The sequence below is a fragment of the Artemia sp. Qi Xiang Cuo genome, chromosome 15 (genome assembly GCF_049724085.1).
Source record: "Artemia sp. Qi Xiang Cuo chromosome 15, ASM4972408v1, whole genome shotgun sequence".
Classification (NCBI taxonomy): domain Eukaryota; kingdom Metazoa; phylum Arthropoda; class Branchiopoda; order Anostraca; family Artemiidae; genus Artemia; species Artemia sp. Qi Xiang Cuo.
The window spans coordinates 47336437-47355608 of NC_142808.1; the positions used below are offsets into that span (position 1 = coordinate 47336437).

At 33.6% G+C, this 19172-nt stretch overlaps 1 protein-coding gene across 2 annotated transcripts in view; it reads left to right on the forward strand.

The window, feature by feature from the left end:
• crb (cell polarity complex component crumbs) overlaps positions 1–19172 on the forward strand; it is a 208009-nt gene that overhangs the window by 106724 nt on the left and 82113 nt on the right. For both annotated transcript variants that reach the window (XM_089101649.1, XM_089101650.1), the window contains exons 12-16: positions 865–1052; positions 3487–3647; positions 6610–6827; positions 10355–10669; positions 11670–11819. In XM_089101649.1, the coding sequence (XP_088957775.1) occupies positions 865–1052; positions 3487–3647; positions 6610–6827; positions 10355–10669; positions 11670–11819 (1032 nt within the window). The remainder of the gene's footprint in view (positions 1–864; positions 1053–3486; positions 3648–6609; positions 6828–10354; positions 10670–11669; positions 11820–19172) is intronic.

Below are 19172 nucleotides of genomic sequence, written 5' to 3' on the forward strand. Positions count from 1 at the left end.
TATTGATAGACGTATTAACAGGTGTCACCACATTTTCGAAAACTCTTGCCACTTCTTTCCTCGGATTTCCGCTACCATATTATTTGCAATCCTATTTTGTTATTCATAGTTTTCTATGTTTCTACTTTTAAATACGAATATTAATATATTAGTAAGTTAATATTCGACAATTATTTGTACTTCTGTATGGTGTCTTTTACCTTAGCCATTATGGAGTATGCCTGTAACAGTCCGAGTTGTGGCCCTAACAATGCTGGTTGTAACACATCTGTTTCAAAAAGAAAAAAAAATGTCCCCTACACTGGCGGAAATAATACGCATTGCTGAATATGGGGTAAATCACTTATTTATTCTTTAGTTCCTTCATTTTCGTAATATGAGATAAAATATAATTAATAAGGGTCTGTAACATCCAGTCAATCACTAATCCGAAAACAATTACGTGGTGCTAGACAACAACTAGCTGTTCTCCGGAGTTTTTTTTTTTTGTAATCAGTTAGTTGATTTTTAGGTACTCACAAGGAATTTACATTTATGTCTGAAGCCTAAAGGCAAGCGATTAGAACTTATTATAGACACTGCATAAATTCAATAAGTTTGATTAACGGGGACGAATTTTATACGTAGTTCGGCGAGCATCCCCTGTTTTGTCTCTGAGTTGGAAATTGAATTAAAACCTCTGGGGGGTTTTAAGTGGAGGAGGGGTGGTGGTAAAGTTTATTTGGAATTTTGTATTTGGGGGAAATGGGCAAACTATTTTCACAGGTCTTCACAAAATATTCCTCCATTTTTCCTTCCTTTTCATACCTGTTATCGCACAGTGTTTTTGGCAACTATCATATAAAGCGTTTACTTATTCATTAGGTGAGAGGTGTGAAATAGACGTGAACGAGTGTGAACTCAATCTTTGTCGCAATGGTGCTGAATGTGTTGATGGCCCCGGCAATTTCACCTGTGTCTGTCAACCGGGTTTTGGAGGGGACCTCTGTGATACAAATATAGATGAATGTAGCTCCAGTCCCTGTCTTCACGCTATTACGTGTCAGGACCAGGTAGATAAAAAAATATTTTAATTGTTTTAATTATCTTGTTTTAATTATTTTTTGCGCCTTTTACAGCTCCGAATGGTTTTTTTTCGTTTACTGTCGGAAAAAGGTCTCTAACTAAGCTCACTTTTTTCGATGATTTGTGAGTGTACGCATTCCCGTGTAAGACTTCAAATATAAAATCAGATGTCTCCCGAATAAGACTCCAGGACCCATTGCGTATCACATCATTTTAAGCTAGAATATTTTCATATATATATAAAAATATATACCATGAAAAGGGGAAATAACAGGGCTATTTATGAAATGAACCCTGGTACCAACCTCACTTTATTCGGGGATTAATAGCCAGAGAATCTTCCAAAAAATGCGTCTAGTATTTTTGAGGGTAATTGCTGACGTTTGATTCAAATAGAAATTTATATCGTGCATCCACCTCCTGAGTCAAATAAATATTCTTTTAATCCCTTATAATGCTCCAGTAGTAACTGTAAGTCACATTATTTTAGGTTAAGATATTTCCGTAAACATTAAAATCATATATATCATGAAACAGGAATTGACAGAGCTTTTTATAAAGAAAAATATTTTAAAGCTAACCTCCTTTTCTTTTGGAGATAACCTCCTTTTCTTTGGAGATAACCTCCTTTTCTTTTGGAGATTAGTTTGTGTTTGTTGTTCAGCCCCAAAAAATATTTTTAGTAATTTTCAGAGTAATTACTGCCATCTACTTGAAATAAAAATGCACGCTATGCGGAACACCAATCCTAATTCATACTTGCTTGTTCCGATAAAACGCTAGGAGTCTTATAAGCCCATTTTTTTATAACAATACTTACCTCAATAAGAGTTTTATGACTTAATTCACCTTTTAATTTGCTCATTACTGATTAGATATACGATAATGTATAAAATAGTTAATATAATGCAGTTGAATTGTATTTGAATATACCTTGTAAAGCTCGTCACTGTCTAAATACTTTTTATTATTATTTCTTTTTCAGAAAATGATTCAGATAAAACCTATTTCCTTTCCATCTTAAATTCCACTCTTAAATTCTCTTATAATTGGATAGAATCTCTGATTACTTAAAACTTAGCCTAGAATATTTTGTTTATGCTTACCAATTAAGTAAATTGGTAAGTCTTTACTCACCATTTTTTTTTGTTAAGCTGGTCATTATCTAATTTCAGTTCACTTCAGTATTTGAATATTTCGACGTTTTTTAAACAGAAAAAAATATCTTCTTTACTTCTTATTTCATGTTTCTTTTCATATTTCTTTTGCCTATTTTGCTTTAGTTTTCTGTTTCATTTAAGACTAATTAAAACAATATTTAAGGGAATTCGATACCTTTAGAGATAATGATATATTTTCCAATGTAAGCTTTGTAGTTTGTTTGGCCAAACTAGACTGATTGAATGGATTTGTGTCCAAACTAGGATAGGTTTTGCCATAACTTGTAGAACCTGAATAAGATACTAATAAACAGTAGAAACTAAAAGGCGACACATACTTTCCAAGAACTCTGAGAAAAACAACTTGACTTCTCCTATTTTGTGCCGGAGACAGAGATATTCAGTTTGGTGAAACTTACATCCTTAAGAAGTATGAATTTTGTTTTTTCTTTGTTTTGTTTTCTTTATCGATTATACCGAGCAGGATTTTCTTTTTAAAGTTCAAAAATCGCAGTCCCTAAAGAAGTTCTTATATACCTGCTAGAAAACCACTAAAAATCAGCTCAAAATAAATATCCTTTATGCAATTTGGCACCTTTGGGAGTTTCCTGAAGTGCTACCCGCTTTGATTCAAAACCTTGCGAACGTAAGAGACGTAGAATTCCATTGCCTTTTCAGTCAAATTCATAGTCATATCACGGATTTTTAATAGCTCTTGATGGGGGTTAGCCCCTGGGATAATTCGCTAATGGATCCTTTGTCTTTGAGACGGTCAACCGACACTGAGTCTTGCAAAATGTTTTTAAGCTATCAAATCCTTAATAAGCTAATTATAGGGGAAACATACATAAATTAAAACAAAAGAAAAAAAAATTGAAACTACAATGGAAATTCAGATCAGAAAAATATTACTTTGCGGGTTTATATTCATATTTGAATCCTGGTATAAAAATATATTGGGGTAAAATCCTTACTTTAAAACTTGAAGGCAATGAAAAACAAGCTGTGAATGATTTTAATCTTTTATTTTAATTTAGAATAAATTTAAATTTGGCTGATACATTTAGGGGTTGGTTGGCTCTGAAAACCCCCTAGAATCATTAGACAGATCGTTCCTTGTTAACAATCTAATTTCAACTAACAACAACTATTTTAACAAGCTTTTTATTGCATTACAGTTCATTTAATGTTTATTGTATTCATTTTATTTAATTCATTTCGTTTCACTTTATTTCAATTTATAAGTTTTATTTCATTTCAGATCAACGGATACAAATGCGAATGTGAACCGGGATGGGGAGGCATGAACTGCAATGAAGACATTGATGAATGCTTAGAAAGGCCCTGCTTAAACAATGGAACATGTATTAATACTGAGGCTGGTTTTACATGCCAATGCCCCTTCGGAATAACTGGAGACAGGTAATTAAAACTTAAAATAATTAAAAATCGACAAATAGTGGTAAATATTTCGCTGTTCATATTATTGACTTACAAATGAAGTGAACATACCACTAGATACCATTTTTATGCTCTTTCTGAATATAATAATCGCTTCTCTCGCAAATTCAAATTTAAGGCTTTTTTGAACCCTTGAAAATGGCTAGTTTTCTAGTTTTGGGGTATTAAAAAGGCTTAAAATATTGGTTTCAAGCTTACTATTTGATTATAAATCCATTTTTCAGAAGCTAAATAATCCAAAGCATTGATTTATCACGATTAAGTTGGATAAAAAATTCAAAATAATTTCTCCGTTTTTCCATCCGCCATATTTCTTCTGTCTGCTTTGATATTTTTCGATGTATAGGTGAAAGTTTTTAAGCGGCCTAAGAGGATAAGAAGAAAACATGGCGGATTATATATTATATATTTATAATATTATATACATTACTATAGCATTATCGTATATATTATATATATTATTATAATATTTTATATATTTAATATATATTCTATTATAATTAATATAACATATATTTTAATATACTTTAAGGTTTTAACAATACCTTAGATGAGATATTTCTTTCCAAGACCGCACTGCCTTTCTATGACGAACAAATAAACGTTCAAGTGGGGACAAATCCATATATAAGACAGGGAAAACATATACAAAAGTTTGTATATTTCGATCGCATCTGCAGCAATCGTCATCAGTAACCGATTGCTGTATGTGATCGAAATATCCAGACTTTTGTATCTGTTTTCACTGTTTATAACTGAACTTATCCCCACTTGAAAGTTTATTTGTGCGTTATAATTAATTTTTTGATTTCGTTGCTGCGCTCATCCCTAAGTGGGACTTTACGCAAAGGAGAGAGAAAGGCATTTCAGTGACTTTTATCAGGAATAAATGTCTTACCACAATTATAAAAGAGGGCTGCAATGACGCAGGATATATTTTGTAATCTGTGGCTCAAGAACATGCCCTCTCCCTGAAATCACTGATTTTGATAATTTTCTCTAAAATTCAGAGTTTAATATGCCTGTTTCTGGCACTTTCTCTTAGCCTGTTTCCTGTTTCTTACCTATTTCCTATATCTGAAACTTCCAACCTTTGGAAACAAAATTCTGCGTTGATCCCTAAATGAGACTATAGACTGTGCAAAGGATAGAGAGGCATTTCGGTGCCTTTTTCCAGGAATAAATGTCTTACCGCAATAATAAAAGGGGACTGCAATGATGAAGGATATATTATGCTAGCTGGGCCTTTGAGCGTGCCTTCTCACTAATTTTTTTTTTTTTATTTTCTCTATAATTTCTTGTTTGAATATGCCTATTTCTTTACCCCCCCCCCTTCATTTGAAAAAGTACTTCTTCCCAAAATGAGACTATATGCAAAGGGTAGAGATGTATTTCCAGCGAGCTTTTGAGGAAATTATATTAGTTCTCATATTCAATTGAAAAAGTTTGAGATTTGTCAGGTTGTTTAGACACATAACTATGATTAAGATGCCAGGAATAAACGTCGTACGTATATGGGGGCTGCAAAAATGCAGGATGTGATGCAAGCTGGGGCTATAGAACGTGCCATCTCACTAAAACCTCAAGATTTTCATAATGTTCTCAATACTTTCTTGTTTAATATGCGTATTAATGGCGCTTTCTTTTAGGATGTACCCTTCCCCCGGCCTATAACAAGAATCTTGCTCACATCCCTAAAGGAAACAAAGAGTGGTGGATACTTCAACGATTTTTTAAAGATTAATGTTGTTTATCCTATACAACTTTCCAAAACCTATTTTTTCCGCTTCTATGGACGCAACGACATGATTAAGATGCCAGGGATAAATGTGTCCTCCTACCACAATAAGAAAAGTGGGCTAACAAAATAAGAAAAGGGGGCTGCCATGCTGCAGGATATAGAAATGTAGACTGGGGCTATGAAACGTGCCCTCTCCCTGGAATCTCAGATTTTTTCGCATTTTTTTCATTTGCCATTTTCTAGAACTCTCTTAGTTTGTTATTCCACCCTCCCCCAAAAAATCCAGCACATACCCCTATATGAGACTATATACAAAGGATGAAGGGGAAATTTAGTGAGTCTTTAAAGGTTTATATTGGATCTTGTACACTACTACTCCTAACAACTTACTGCAGCACCAAGCCGTCTCAGGCCAACGCAGCTACACACGCTCCTCCTCCATACCAATATATTCAAAGTTTCCCTCTTTAAACCCTCCCAGGAAGCTCCCATTTCCCTTAAATCTTTCCTTGCGAGATTTGTGGTTTCATTTAGACAGAAAGATATGATAAAGATGCTATATGTTCCCTGTTATTGCAATATTCAGAAGGGCTAGCCATGGTGCAGGATGTATGATTTGGGCTGGGGCTATAGAATATATTCTATCTCTGGAATATCAAAATTATTATAATTTTTTATACAACTCCTTGTTTTTCGATATAATTTCCCTGTTTCTGGAACTTTTTTGGGTTGTGCCCTCCCATTTAAAAAATCCAGCCTATGTCCCTGGATGACAGTATTTACATAGGATGGAAAAGTATTATTTATAGTGACCTATAAAGTCCTAAATTTAAAGGCTCCCATATGCAATTCGGAAAATAGAAGATATTTTCTTTCGTTTGAACCCAAGATAAAGAAGCTGGGTCTAACTGCTCCCTCTTACCGCACCATAAAGAGCATCTACCATGCAAAGGTGCAGCTAGGGTTATGAGTTAGGAGGGGGGATATAAAAATGTGCCGACAAAATCATCCAGTGTGTCGGCAAATGCGGACACATAAGCTAAATTAAACTAAAAACATAAGCTCAATTCTAAGGGGAAACCTTGGAACTTTGGGGAGGAGGAATCCTCCATCCCCTCATCCCAGCTACTCCCCTGCTACCGTGATGCAAGATGTATAAACTCTTCTTCCTTATCTTTCCAGGTGTCAAATAAATGAAGACAATTGCATTCCTGGTGTATGTCTTAACGGTGGTAGTTGTATAGACGGCTTGGGAAATTACACTTGTCTCTGTCCAGACTTTTATATGGGTAAACACTGTGAGATTATATTTGACGCATGCGCAGCGTCTCCTTGCCTTCATGGTGGATCCTGCATTACAACACCCCCAAGCAAGAGTTTCTATTGTGAATGTCTTCCAGGTTAGTTGACCTATGTTTTATTGTAAGAAGGACAGAATAAGTATATATGAACAGTAGCGAAAAGTTCGTTCAAAAATGACAAACATCATAGTGTACTGACTGGGAAGTTTCCAGTACGTCACGGCAATAGTTTCAGTTGCTTCTTATCATTCAGTCAGATCACAGCGTATATAGTGTGCTAAACATTTGTCATTGCTTGTGCGCGAAGAGGCGGAGTCATGAAGAGAAGTCTACGCTGATATCCGTCAAAAATCATTAATGGAGAGCATAGGACATTTCGCTACTGTTCATATATACTTATACTCTGTTCAAAAGGAAGTTTGCTTGAAAAGAAGTGTGCACGAAATAATAATTTTTGGAAAAGTTCTTCTTGGTTGAGATAAAATTCTAGACAAGCTACTTTTCGCTATCTTGGAAAGAGGGTAGGTTAAAAAAAATGAAATTTTCAGGCATGGATCTACAGACTAATGTATGTCCTGTGATGGTATTTGAAAATACCTACCTCCACTCCTTCTCCCTTTAGAGGGCACAGACCTTCGATGGCCTTTAAAGTTTGTTGTGCTATAAAAGTGGAACCTTACAAAATAGATCCTCTGCTTAGGCTAAATGAAGTATAACAAAACTGTTTTCAGCTTCTAACTTTGCTAAATCCCAATTTATGAGGTTTCAAAGACCTGCAAATAAATTTTGATAAATTTAGAAAAAAAACCCACTGATATGGCTTAAAATTTTAAAATAACAGGAATTGTCTTTCCAGAACTAAAATCAGAGAAAAAGAAACTGAAAATTAAGGTATATTTTAGTTCTGTCAAAATCCCAAGAAGTTAACCTGCCAAGAAGGTAAATTTCTAAGATTTAGAAATCAGAAGAGGGTTAACATAGTAGCTTGACAATACTTTCCCAGAGTATTATTTTGGCCCTGACTCCATTACTGAAAGTTCTGTTTTCATAACCTAACCCCTTTCCAAGTTAGCAAAAAGTGGCTTGTCTAGAATCTTACCTTTGTTGATAAAAAAAAATAAGTTGTATATTTTTAATCAGCTCCAAATAAAACATGAAATTGCGAAGAAAGGAAGAAAACGAGGACAATTAACAGCCAGTGAAAAAAGAAACGAAGAGAATTCGGCAGAATTCTCTTTACTCTACAATGCTGTAAAAATTCTTGTTGATTAATAAGGTTTGTGTGTTTTTTAGACAAATCAAAATAATTAAGAACAGACTTGGTCAAAATTTCCCCGTTAGCTAGTCGTAAATAATTTCTGAGACCACACTGGCTAATCATTATAAAACATAAAATTGCGAAGAAAGGAAGAAAACGAGGACAATTAACAGCCAGTGAAAAAACTTTTTCACTGGCCTCGTTTTCTTCCTTTCTTCGCAATTTTATGTTTTATCATGATTAGCCAGTGGGGTCTCAGAAATTATTTATCAGCTCCAAAATAACTTGTTTCGAAACGATGCTATTATCTCACTTTGTTTCGGAGTTGAACGAGCAAGCCATCCTCAAACGGCTTGTGTATGAAGTTTTTAAGGATTAAATTGAGCTGGTAAAAAAAAAAAACAACTCGCCACCTCCAATTACAGTACCATAGACAGATAAAATGAAATTTGATTGTTGGAATGGGTTAAATGGAAAGTGACACAACCGTATATATCTTTTAAAATTAGGATAAAACGAGAATCCTATTTCTTAATTAATTTAATTAATTAATAAAACCAAATTAATAAAGAATAATAAGAAAATGGTTCAAAAATCAGCTAAAAACAGTTGGCACCAGACAAAAGAAGAAGTTTTCATTTTCCTTTGAAGGCTATATGAAAAACATCGCTCGATACCGATCTCTTGGGCTATGATGAAAGATAGACTAAGATGGCCATGACAAGTTATGTAGATGAAGGGTGATAGATTGCCGAAGGCTGTTCTTTTCGTCCAACCATCTTGAGTTAAACAGAAAGTAAGTCCTCCCCGTTTGGGGTGGGAGGACATCATAAAGAAAGATTTAAAGGATATGGGAACTTCCTGAGAGGGTGTAAAAAGGGATGTTTTGAATAAGCTGGGATGGGGGAGCAGCGTGCGTAGCTGTGTTGGCCTCAGGTGGTTTGGTGCTGCGGTGAGTTGTTAGTAGTAGTAGAAGTACTTTGAAGGTGTAGTTGCCTTTGGGAATCAACAACCTAATCATGTTTGGATATTTACGGGCGAAAATCATTATTGAACATGAAATGAAACGAAAATGAAGTTGAAATGAATTCTGATTGTTGGAATTGGTTAAGCGGAAACTTACGCAACCACATATATCTTAAAAATTAGGGAAATCGGGAATGTAATTTTAATTAACATGCAGTTATGTAGTTTTTGGTACTATCGGGTACCAAATTTAAAAAAGGTTAAAAATCAAAAAAGGGTAAAAACATGGCTAAAAATCAGCAAAAATTAAGCTAAAATATGTGCCACCAAACCCCTTAAGAAGGTATAGCTTGCTTGGATTTTTAGTTGTATTTGGGAATAAACGGATTGTTAATCTTTGAATTTTTATCGACCAGAACTGTGGCAAATTTGAGTAACTGGATTTGTTTACTTATTTTATGGTTCGGTGTGGCAACACTGACAAATTGTGATACTGATACTGACTCTATATAAAATTAAAAAAAAATTTCTAAAAGGAAGTTTTTCAAAGAAAAGTAAAGGCTACATTAAACTTAAGATCACCAGAAATAAAAATCTATTATAGTTCAAACTAACAACGACCAGAAATTACTATTAAAGAATAAATGAAACCCTAACGAACATTTATTAAATGAACAATCATAGGAAAACAAACATTCAACAGGTACTAATATAAATGAATGAATAAATATTAAAACGAGTAAAACTTAAGTTGAATATGCAAATCAAGCTTAAAACGAACAAAAAATAACTACAAATGAACGTTTAGCTACTGTCCCCTTCCCTAACTGTAAAAGTCTAACGCCTACTGCGTTATTGGCGCTTTACTGAAAATGAATTATGTTACAAATATTTTATTTTGTACTTATTACAGCATTGAAAATATATTTTAGAGTGAAATAAAATCTTGAACTGACAAGCTTCCAGTAATTAATATCATTATATATCGATAAGTAAAAGTTAAAATAGGTATAAATCCTTTTAATAGACAGTTATTTCGGTCAGATATTTCTAGATAATACAGTAGTAATCATTATATATCAAATATTCAGTTCAATTTTATTAGTTATTTCCAAGATTGTTCAAGATACATATGGTTTTCAGTAAAGAGCCGATTATGCACTAGGTTTTAGACTTTTACAGTTAGGTTAGGGTACAGTTAGTCAACCACCGAAATTTATTTTACTGCATAGGCTGGATGAATTAGGAAAACACCCGTTCAAGCATTATGAACTTGTTAAATGTTAGTCGTTTTCATTGTATTTCATTATATTTTATTTATATGTAAATTATTTATACGAGGTTTCATATTTATGTTTATATACATTAATTTTATATTTCTTTATATATATTTTTATTTCAGGGTTTGAAGGTTTAAATTGTGAAAACAACATTGATGACTGTTTTGGTGTACAGTGCTTTGATGGGAAGATTTGTTTCGACTTAGTGAACAGTTATGAGTGCAGATGTCCAACTGGATTTAGAGGAGACTTTTGCCTTGAAAACATAAATGATTGTGAAGTAAACCCTTGTATGAATGGTGCCACTTGTATAGATGGTGTTGCTAACTATACCTGCACATGTCCTCCCGGATACAATGGGAGAAACTGCACAGAGGATGTTGATGAGTGCGAGTTGTTCAACCCCTGCGTATATGGAATCTGTAAAAATACGATTGGTAAGAGTTCTTCTTTTTAACAACAATAATATAAAAATAATGAATAAATAAAATATATAATAGTAAACATTTTGATTTGTTTAATAATATTGATGCTAAAAAAAAGTCATTCACCAAAAATATCATGCCAATGAATCCTATTGAATATATATATATATATATATATATATATATATATATATATATATATATATATATATATATATATATATATATATATATATATATATATATATATATATATATATATATATATATATATATATATATATATATATATATATATATATATATATATATATATAAAAAACTTAAAACGAACAGAAAACTTAAACATTAAAACTTAAAACGAACAGAAATTATTCCGTATATGAAAGGGGCTGTCCCCTCCTCAGCGCCTCACTCTTTACGCTAAAGTTTGACTCTGCCTCGCAACTTTATTTTTTAAAACAATAAAAAACTTTAGTGTAAACAGCCAGGCGTTGAGAAGGGGGCAGCCCCTATCATATACGGAATAATTTCTGTTCGTTTTAAGTTTTAATGTCGCTCCTTACTTTCAGTTTAAAAAACTTGTTTTTTTTATTTAATTTACTCAAAGAGCCAGTTAGATTTGTAGGAAGGATCTGCTAGAATTTTTTGAAAATTCATTTTCTGCTTATTCTAGATTTAAAATAAAATTCCTAAGCTCTAAGAATAAGATTTTTTGCAAAGCAAATAAAGAGCCAATGGAATTGTAGAAAGCTTTTCCTTGTGACATTAGAATTGCAATTTGCACCAATACCAAGTCCTATATTATCAGTGTTGTCGTTTGGGGGGGGGGGGGGGATCAGTTGCCCTCCCCCCAATAATTTGGAGAAAATAGTTATTACATAGCCCGTGTCCCTTGACTCTCCGGATGTAGACCCATCTTGCCCCCCTCCCGATAAAATGCCGAAGCTACGCCCCCGTATTTCATGTACTGATGATATATCAATTTAATAAAAAAAAAATTCTATCATAGGTTCATATGAGTGCTATTGTCGGCCTGGATTTTCTGGCATTCATTGTAATTTTGAATTTGACGAATGCCTGTCTCATCCCTGTCTCAACAACGGAACTTGTCAAAATCTAATCAATGGATACGAATGCTTCTGTGCCCCAGGATTCACAGGTAAGCTAATTAGTACACATACATAAGCAAGCGCAAAATAGCGTTCATTTTCTTTTTAAAGGTTATCTAAATCCTTGAAAACAGGGGGTTCTACTTGGTTCGGGGTTTTTCCTGAAAAGCTGATTCAGAAGGCTCTGATGAGAAAATTGCAAATTTTCTGGGAAATTTTATTATTATTATTAGCGGCCATAAAAGTTGTTTTGAATTTTGACCCCTCCCCCAGGAGTGTAGGAACTTAGTTTCTTTGTGTTTATTATAAAGATCTCTCCTTCATTTACTGTATTCCACTGTACTTACTATTTCATACTTTAAAATGACGGTGCTCACTCTGTTTAAGGTTCTTAAACTTGCAGTCCAATGGGAATTGTCCGGTCATTTGAAAATATTGCAATTTGTATGGACTGCTGAAATATCTTCGTCTATCTTTCTCAAAACCCTGATAAATGTCCATTATATTTTCTTCGCCGAAACTTGATCAGAAGAAAAAGATATCTCGAACATTTCTTTTTCGTCCGATGTTCTAAATATGGTAACATTAGTCCAAAACTATAATTTTTTTTTCATATTTTTCTATCTCTGTTCGTATGCTCAATATAAAATATCTTTCTAAACTTAGTTTTATATCCATAATTATTTTAGAAAAAAAGGAAGAAAAAGGAAAAAGGTATTAATATAAAAGGAAAAATGTATAAAGGAAAACGTATTAGAGTTGACTATCTTATTTGGGAATGAATAAACAAAGAAAAAAAAAATACCAAATATGTTGAAAAACAAAGCAAAATATACTTTGTTCACTCTCTCTATCCAACATAATATTTTATTTTAGGACTCATAAGGAACTGCTCCCTCTATATTTCTCAAAACACTGAAAAATTTCTGATACTCTTTTCTTCGCCGAAACTTGGTCAGAAGAAAAAGATATCTCGAATATTTTTATTTCGTTTGGTGTTCTAAGTCTGGGATGTATTAGTTCAAAGCCATCTTAATATTTTGGCGTTTTCTCATATTTCTTTTTAATTAATTATTCCCTAAAACTAAATATATCTAATTATATCAAAATAAAGAAATAGAATAAAAAATGTAAAAATTATAAATATTAGTTATATAAAATTATAAAACAAAAATTATATAAAAAATTGGATAAAATTAGATTATTATCCCCGAAAAGTCAAATAATTATCTAATTGTATGAAAACTTAACAAAAATTAGATAAGAAATTATTTTGTGAATGATATAAAATTAGTATTTAAAAATTATCGAGAAATATTTAAAAAGTGAGATAAAAAATTACATAATTATCCCCCCAAAAGTAAATAATTATCTAATCATAAATATAAATCATATACAAATTAGATAGTTATCCCCCCAAAATTAAATAATTATCTAATTATATGAAATTATAAAAATTTGATAAATTGTATAGTAAATTATAAATACAAATTATATAAAATTATAAATTAAAAATTATGTAAAAAATTTGATAATTATCAGCCCATAATTAAATAATTGTCTATTATTAATATAAAATATTATATGAATTTATAAATGAAAAACTATATAAAAAAAGATACAAATTAGATAAATATCCCCCCAAAATTTAAATAATTATCTAATTATATACAAGTTATAATAAATTATAAATATGATTCATGTAAAATTAAAAACTATAAATTAAAAATTACATAAGAAATTAGATAAAAATTTTATTATTCCCCCCCTCCCCGCAAAATGATAACAGAACATAATTATTACTTTTTCATATGAGCATAACTTCGTAAAAAAAAATTGTCGGTGCCTTTAGTTTAATCCAAGTTTTATTCGTTTTAACAATTAGAAAATTTTAGGTTTCGTGAATTTTTACTAAGTAAGCAAAAAATTGGTATTGGGAATTAATTTACGTATTTTAGAAGACTACACTGCCTTTCCAGTTTATTTGATGATGACGGTCACTGTAGGCCTATATGTGATCGAAACATCCAAAGATTTATCAAATCAATATAAGTTCTTAGAACATACAATATACAAGCGAAAAACTAAGACAACTTTTCGTCAACCATCTTTAAACCTTGATTGAGCCGTCTTTATACCTCTATTGAGCCGTAAGACCTCCAGTGAGCCGTATTCAGACCTTCATTGAGCAATCTTCATACCTCCATTGAGCCGTATTCAGGCCTCCAGTAAGCCGTCTTTATACCTCTATTGAGCCGTATTCAGACCTCCATTGAGCCGTCTTCATACCTCCATTGAGCCGTATTCAGACCTCCATTGAGCCGTCTTCATACCTTGATTGAGCCGTATACTCCAGTGAGCCGTCTCTATACCTCCATTGAGCCGTATTCAGACCTCCATTGAGCCGTCTTCATACCTCCATTGAGCTGTATTCAGACCTCCATTGAACCGTCTTCATACCTTGATTGAGCCGTATTCAGACCTCCATTGAGCCGTCTTCGTACCTCCATTGAGCCGTATTCAGATCTCTATTGAGCCGTCTTCATACCTCCATTGAGCCGTATTCAGACCTCCATTGAGCCGTCTTCGTACCTCCAGTTGAGCCGTATTCAGACCTCCATTGAGCCATCTTCATACCTCGTTTGATCCGTATTCAGACCTCCATTGAGCCGTCTTCATACCTCCATTGAGCCGTATTCAGACCTCCATTGAGCCGTCTTCAGTAAGAGATTAGGTTTAAGGAAAGGGGTCAGTTCATGTGGAGCACACAATTAAAGCTGTCATGCTTACTTCGAACTAGTAAAAATACAAAATAAAAGAGAAAAACGGTACTTATGTATTATAACGCCTACACTCAAGTTTACACTATGTAAAACTTGAGAGCAAACCGGTTTCTGTATTAAGAAACAATTAGCTTACGCTCAGTGGAAAACAAGTGGCATGTGACAGAATACATTGGAATTATATAATTTGGGCTATATATTTGCGCATTAGAGGGAACGCGGGGCTTATGTTACCCTCCCCCCCCCCAATGTGCAAATATACAGCCCAAAATTGTTTCTAAAGTATTATATTTTCATCATGTTTCGGTATTTTTCATTAGAATTAACCTAACTTTACTTCTTGAGTGTTGGCGGTATAATACATAAGTACCGGAAAAAACTTACGAATCTTATTAACCAAAAGTTCTTTTGATTCAGTATTTTATTTGTTGCTTTTTTTTTCTTATCGACACCTATTTTGATTACTTTTTATCCCATATTGATAAATTTTCACTTTTTTTTCGGTAAATTTCTTTTCTTTTGTTTCTCACAATTTTCTTTTGTTGTATTTTGCTTTTCTCTATTTTTTTGGGTTTCTAGAATCTTTTATTGTGCCGTTAACGCTTAGCGACTACTTTTCCCGAAATATCTGTGATTTTCAGAGTAGCCTATGTCCACTATTTACCTAAGAACATTTCTTGTTTAGTTTTATAACTGTAATAATAGATGGCGGGCCCATAGGCAAGGGGAGAGGGGCTTCGAGTTCATGCCCCCAACTCCCCCCAGAGTCTCAATACTCGCACTTTTTTCTATAATGTCTTATATTTTCGTTTATTTAGTTCGTGTTTTTTTTCTTTCTGTTTGATTATATTGAAAGATAATACCAAATAGTTGAAAAAAAAAAAATGTTGAAAGCTTTTGCTGTCTCCCATTTGTCAAAGACTTGGGAAAACAAATCATGCTTACAGTCAAGGCCATATCCATGGGCGTTAGGGGGTTTTGAACCCCTCCCCACGAAATGTTTGTCCTTTTCGTAAAAACGGAACAAAAATGCATTTGAACGAATTTTTGATGCATTTCTTCAACTTTTTTATTCCCCCCCTCGAAAAAATAAGCCCCCCCCTTCCCCCCGAATAAAAATCCTGGATAGGGGCTTGTGCACAGTCATTCATTTGGAAGTCGTTTCCAAGATTCTTCGAAACATTGAAGTATTGTCGTATCCAAACATTAAGGCTATCTCAGCCAAAAGTAGGCTTCCTGGTATTCATACAAAACGTGCTCAGTGCGCTCTTTACCTGCAGTAGACCTACGTCACTCGTTGCTCGTGGATATTTGAAGTATTCTTAGTATATTAGGTACTCATTTGACAGACTATGCATTGAACAGCTAGCTGTAAGAAAAACAGTGTTCGATCCCGATTTTATGGCTATTATGAAAGAACGGTCAAGATAGCCAGGCTATATATACCCAATGTCACATTAATCAAATGTCAAATAGTAAACACATTAACAAATCTCATCGAGTAATGCGAAGTTAAAATTAATATATTTTTAATTATTTGAACAATTCACAATTTCTCCATTATGGTCAAAATCAATTTGCCTTAAATTTCGAACATTTTTGTGTTCATTTTGATGGTAACGCAGGGCTCTTTCAAAGTCGGGGCCAGATTGGGCACAATCGTCCTTTATCTGGCCCTGTCGGAGGGAGGAAAGATTGAAGCTTTGAATAGATTAGGAGCGGCTTGAGCAGCTTTATTGTCTTCAGTGCTAGCCCTAGTGATGGAAGTATACGAAAACTTTATTTTGGATAAAAATTGTATAACCAGTTGGCAGGAGCGTCGTTTTGGGGGCGGGGACAAGGAGGCAGTTGCCTCCCGCCAATAATTTGGAGAATTTTTTTTATATAGCCCATGCCTCTTTACCATAAGATATGGACCCCTCTCCCCCCAGTAAAATGCTGGAGCTGCGCCCCTGCCAGTTGGTGCACAGACTCAGAGTTGTACTGCTTGTTCAGCTCAAAAAATACAATTAAATTTCCAGGTATTCATGTATCCGAAGAAACAATATAAAATCAGAAACTGTTTGAAAAATTTTGATAATTTGAATTGAAAAACTGCTGAGCTTTCGAAAGAAACTATTTTTTTTGTCGTATTCTTTTTCTTCTTCTATCTTCATCTTTACTCAAAATTTAGTCCTCTTTTATCTGTAATATTATCTATCCGACTGCTCTTGATTTATTTTTTCAGGAGTTTTCAGAACAATTTTGCTTTGTCTTATTCTTTATATTTTAGGCACAGTGAGGGAGATTTTCAGGTTTCCTAACTCTTTGCCGTCTTACAGTCTCACGACCCCAATTTCGTAAATTAATCATATAGTCCTCCTGTATTTTGTATTTTTTTTAAAATTCACTCCTCCTCTCTCCTGAAATTCCCACGTACGCGCCTATACCGGATTTATTAATATATTTATTGCAACACGCCCGTGATTAAATCAAACACAAATTTTTGGGGGGATGCCAGTGTTGCCATTTCCAATTATAAGAGAGTAGTACAGCTAGAAAAGAAAAAATGTCCGAAATTATCTTTTCTCAAACAAAGCTAAACGACAGCAGTGTTGCCAGATTTTAATTCAAAAAGTAGCCTAGAACCTTTGAAAAATAATAAACAAATAAGTCAAGATTTAGCCCCAAATCCAACAAAACATTTACTTTATGTGCTTACCGTTATGTATTGGTTTAATGGAGCAGTCCAATAGAGGATTTAATGATGTATCAAATAGTGTGTTTATTTCTTAGCTATCTCATAATAGTCCTACAATGAAATTAACCCTGCTTTCTTTATAAAATACTTTCACAACATTGTTTTCACAAAATTAAGATGAGTTTCAAGTCACAATCCAGTTGCAAAAATTCTCACGTCACTTGCCATCAAAATAAGCCAATGTGGCAACACTGAGCGACAGTAAACTTTTTGAAAAGGAAGAGGAAACTCATTGAAAAACGTGCCAATTTGGTAGGCTACTTGTATGAAATACCCCCTACCTAATATTCTCCATCTAAGTTGAAACTAAGTATAACTGTTTTTTTTGTCGATGTTCTTTTGACAAATAAATTTTAGCTATATATTTGCATATTAGAGGGGGGGGGGGTTAAATTACCTCTGTAGTTTCCATAATTTGGTTAATAAAGTATTAGATGTTCATCATATTTTCATTTTTAATTAGGATTGAGCGCTAGAGAAACCTACCTGCTATGCTTTACCCCCCCTACCAATGTGCAAATATATAGCCCAAATTTGTTTCCAAGATATTATATTTTAATCTTACTTTGGTATATTGCATTTGGATTGAGCGTCAGAGAAACATATATGAAGAATATTTATGGTAGGGGTTATTTCATAGAAGTACCGCCAATTCAGAGGATTCAATGCATAATTCCCTCAAAAAAGCGCCAAAATGCCAAGAAAACGCTCCATCTGGCAACACTGTGATCAACGATGCATGACTGATTCACAGAAGTGGTAAAGAAACTAGTATTTCAGTTAAAAGCATCCTTTAAAGGCTTCATGAGCTCGAGAATATACACGTGTTGTTTCTCGCAAATGCCTCAGCAGTTTTTTGGCATGAACATTACCGCACTTCCTAAGTATTAGTTACAGCCGGCTAATCCAACACCGTTTTTGGTCTGAAATCAGTTTCAATGCGTTTATAAAATGGAAAGACTTGCTTCATTTTATAAAATATATTATTTGTGTTTATTTTTAAACTTGGCAGTTTTTTTAATGATTGGAAATGTCTTTACAAAGATATGTAAGTCCTTAACCAAATATTTAGTTATTTTTGAGCTGAATAATCGGCACAAAAACCTGCTGGTCTGTACCCCTGAATAGGGCTAACCGCCACGGTGGCTGGTGATAGCTACCATGTCGTGGCATGACTGTCTGGTATAACGTTGATGCTCAGGCCGTATTATTGTCGTACTTGTGGATACAACAAAAATTATGCACGACTACAGTGCCAATTGTCTTTGCCACTCGTAATTTCTCGAGTTGAAACAATGTTTAACTTTCAAGCATCAAAATTATGATAATAACATTTTAGGCACAACTTTTTGAAATAAAAAAAAAAGATGGAATTTTGGAACAGCAGTTTTCCTGTCTGTAAGATGGTTCTGTCAAAAGGTAGAAAGACATTAAATAGTATTAGTAGGTAATATTGCTACTACTAATAACAACTTACTGCATCATCAAGCACCTGAGGCAAACGCAGTTGCGCACACTCGCCTCCATCTCAGTCTGTTCAACGCTTTACTCTTTACCCATTCCATAAATTTCTATTATCTTTAAGTCTTTCCTTATGTCCTGTTCCAACACGCTCGAGGATGACCTGCTTTTCGTTTAACTCCATATGGATGGCCAAAACGCACAACCTTTTGCAACCTCTCATCCTTTATCTGTAAAACATGGTCTGACCAACTTAAACTTTCTTTGATTGTGGCCCAAAAAGTGGGATCGAACAACTTTTTTACGCAGCTTATTGTTTAAAGTCAGTAAGACTATCCTTAGATGATAATGCTGATTCTCTAATTATCCTTATTCCCTATTCCCGTTTATCCTATTCCATTATTCTCTATTATCCTTAT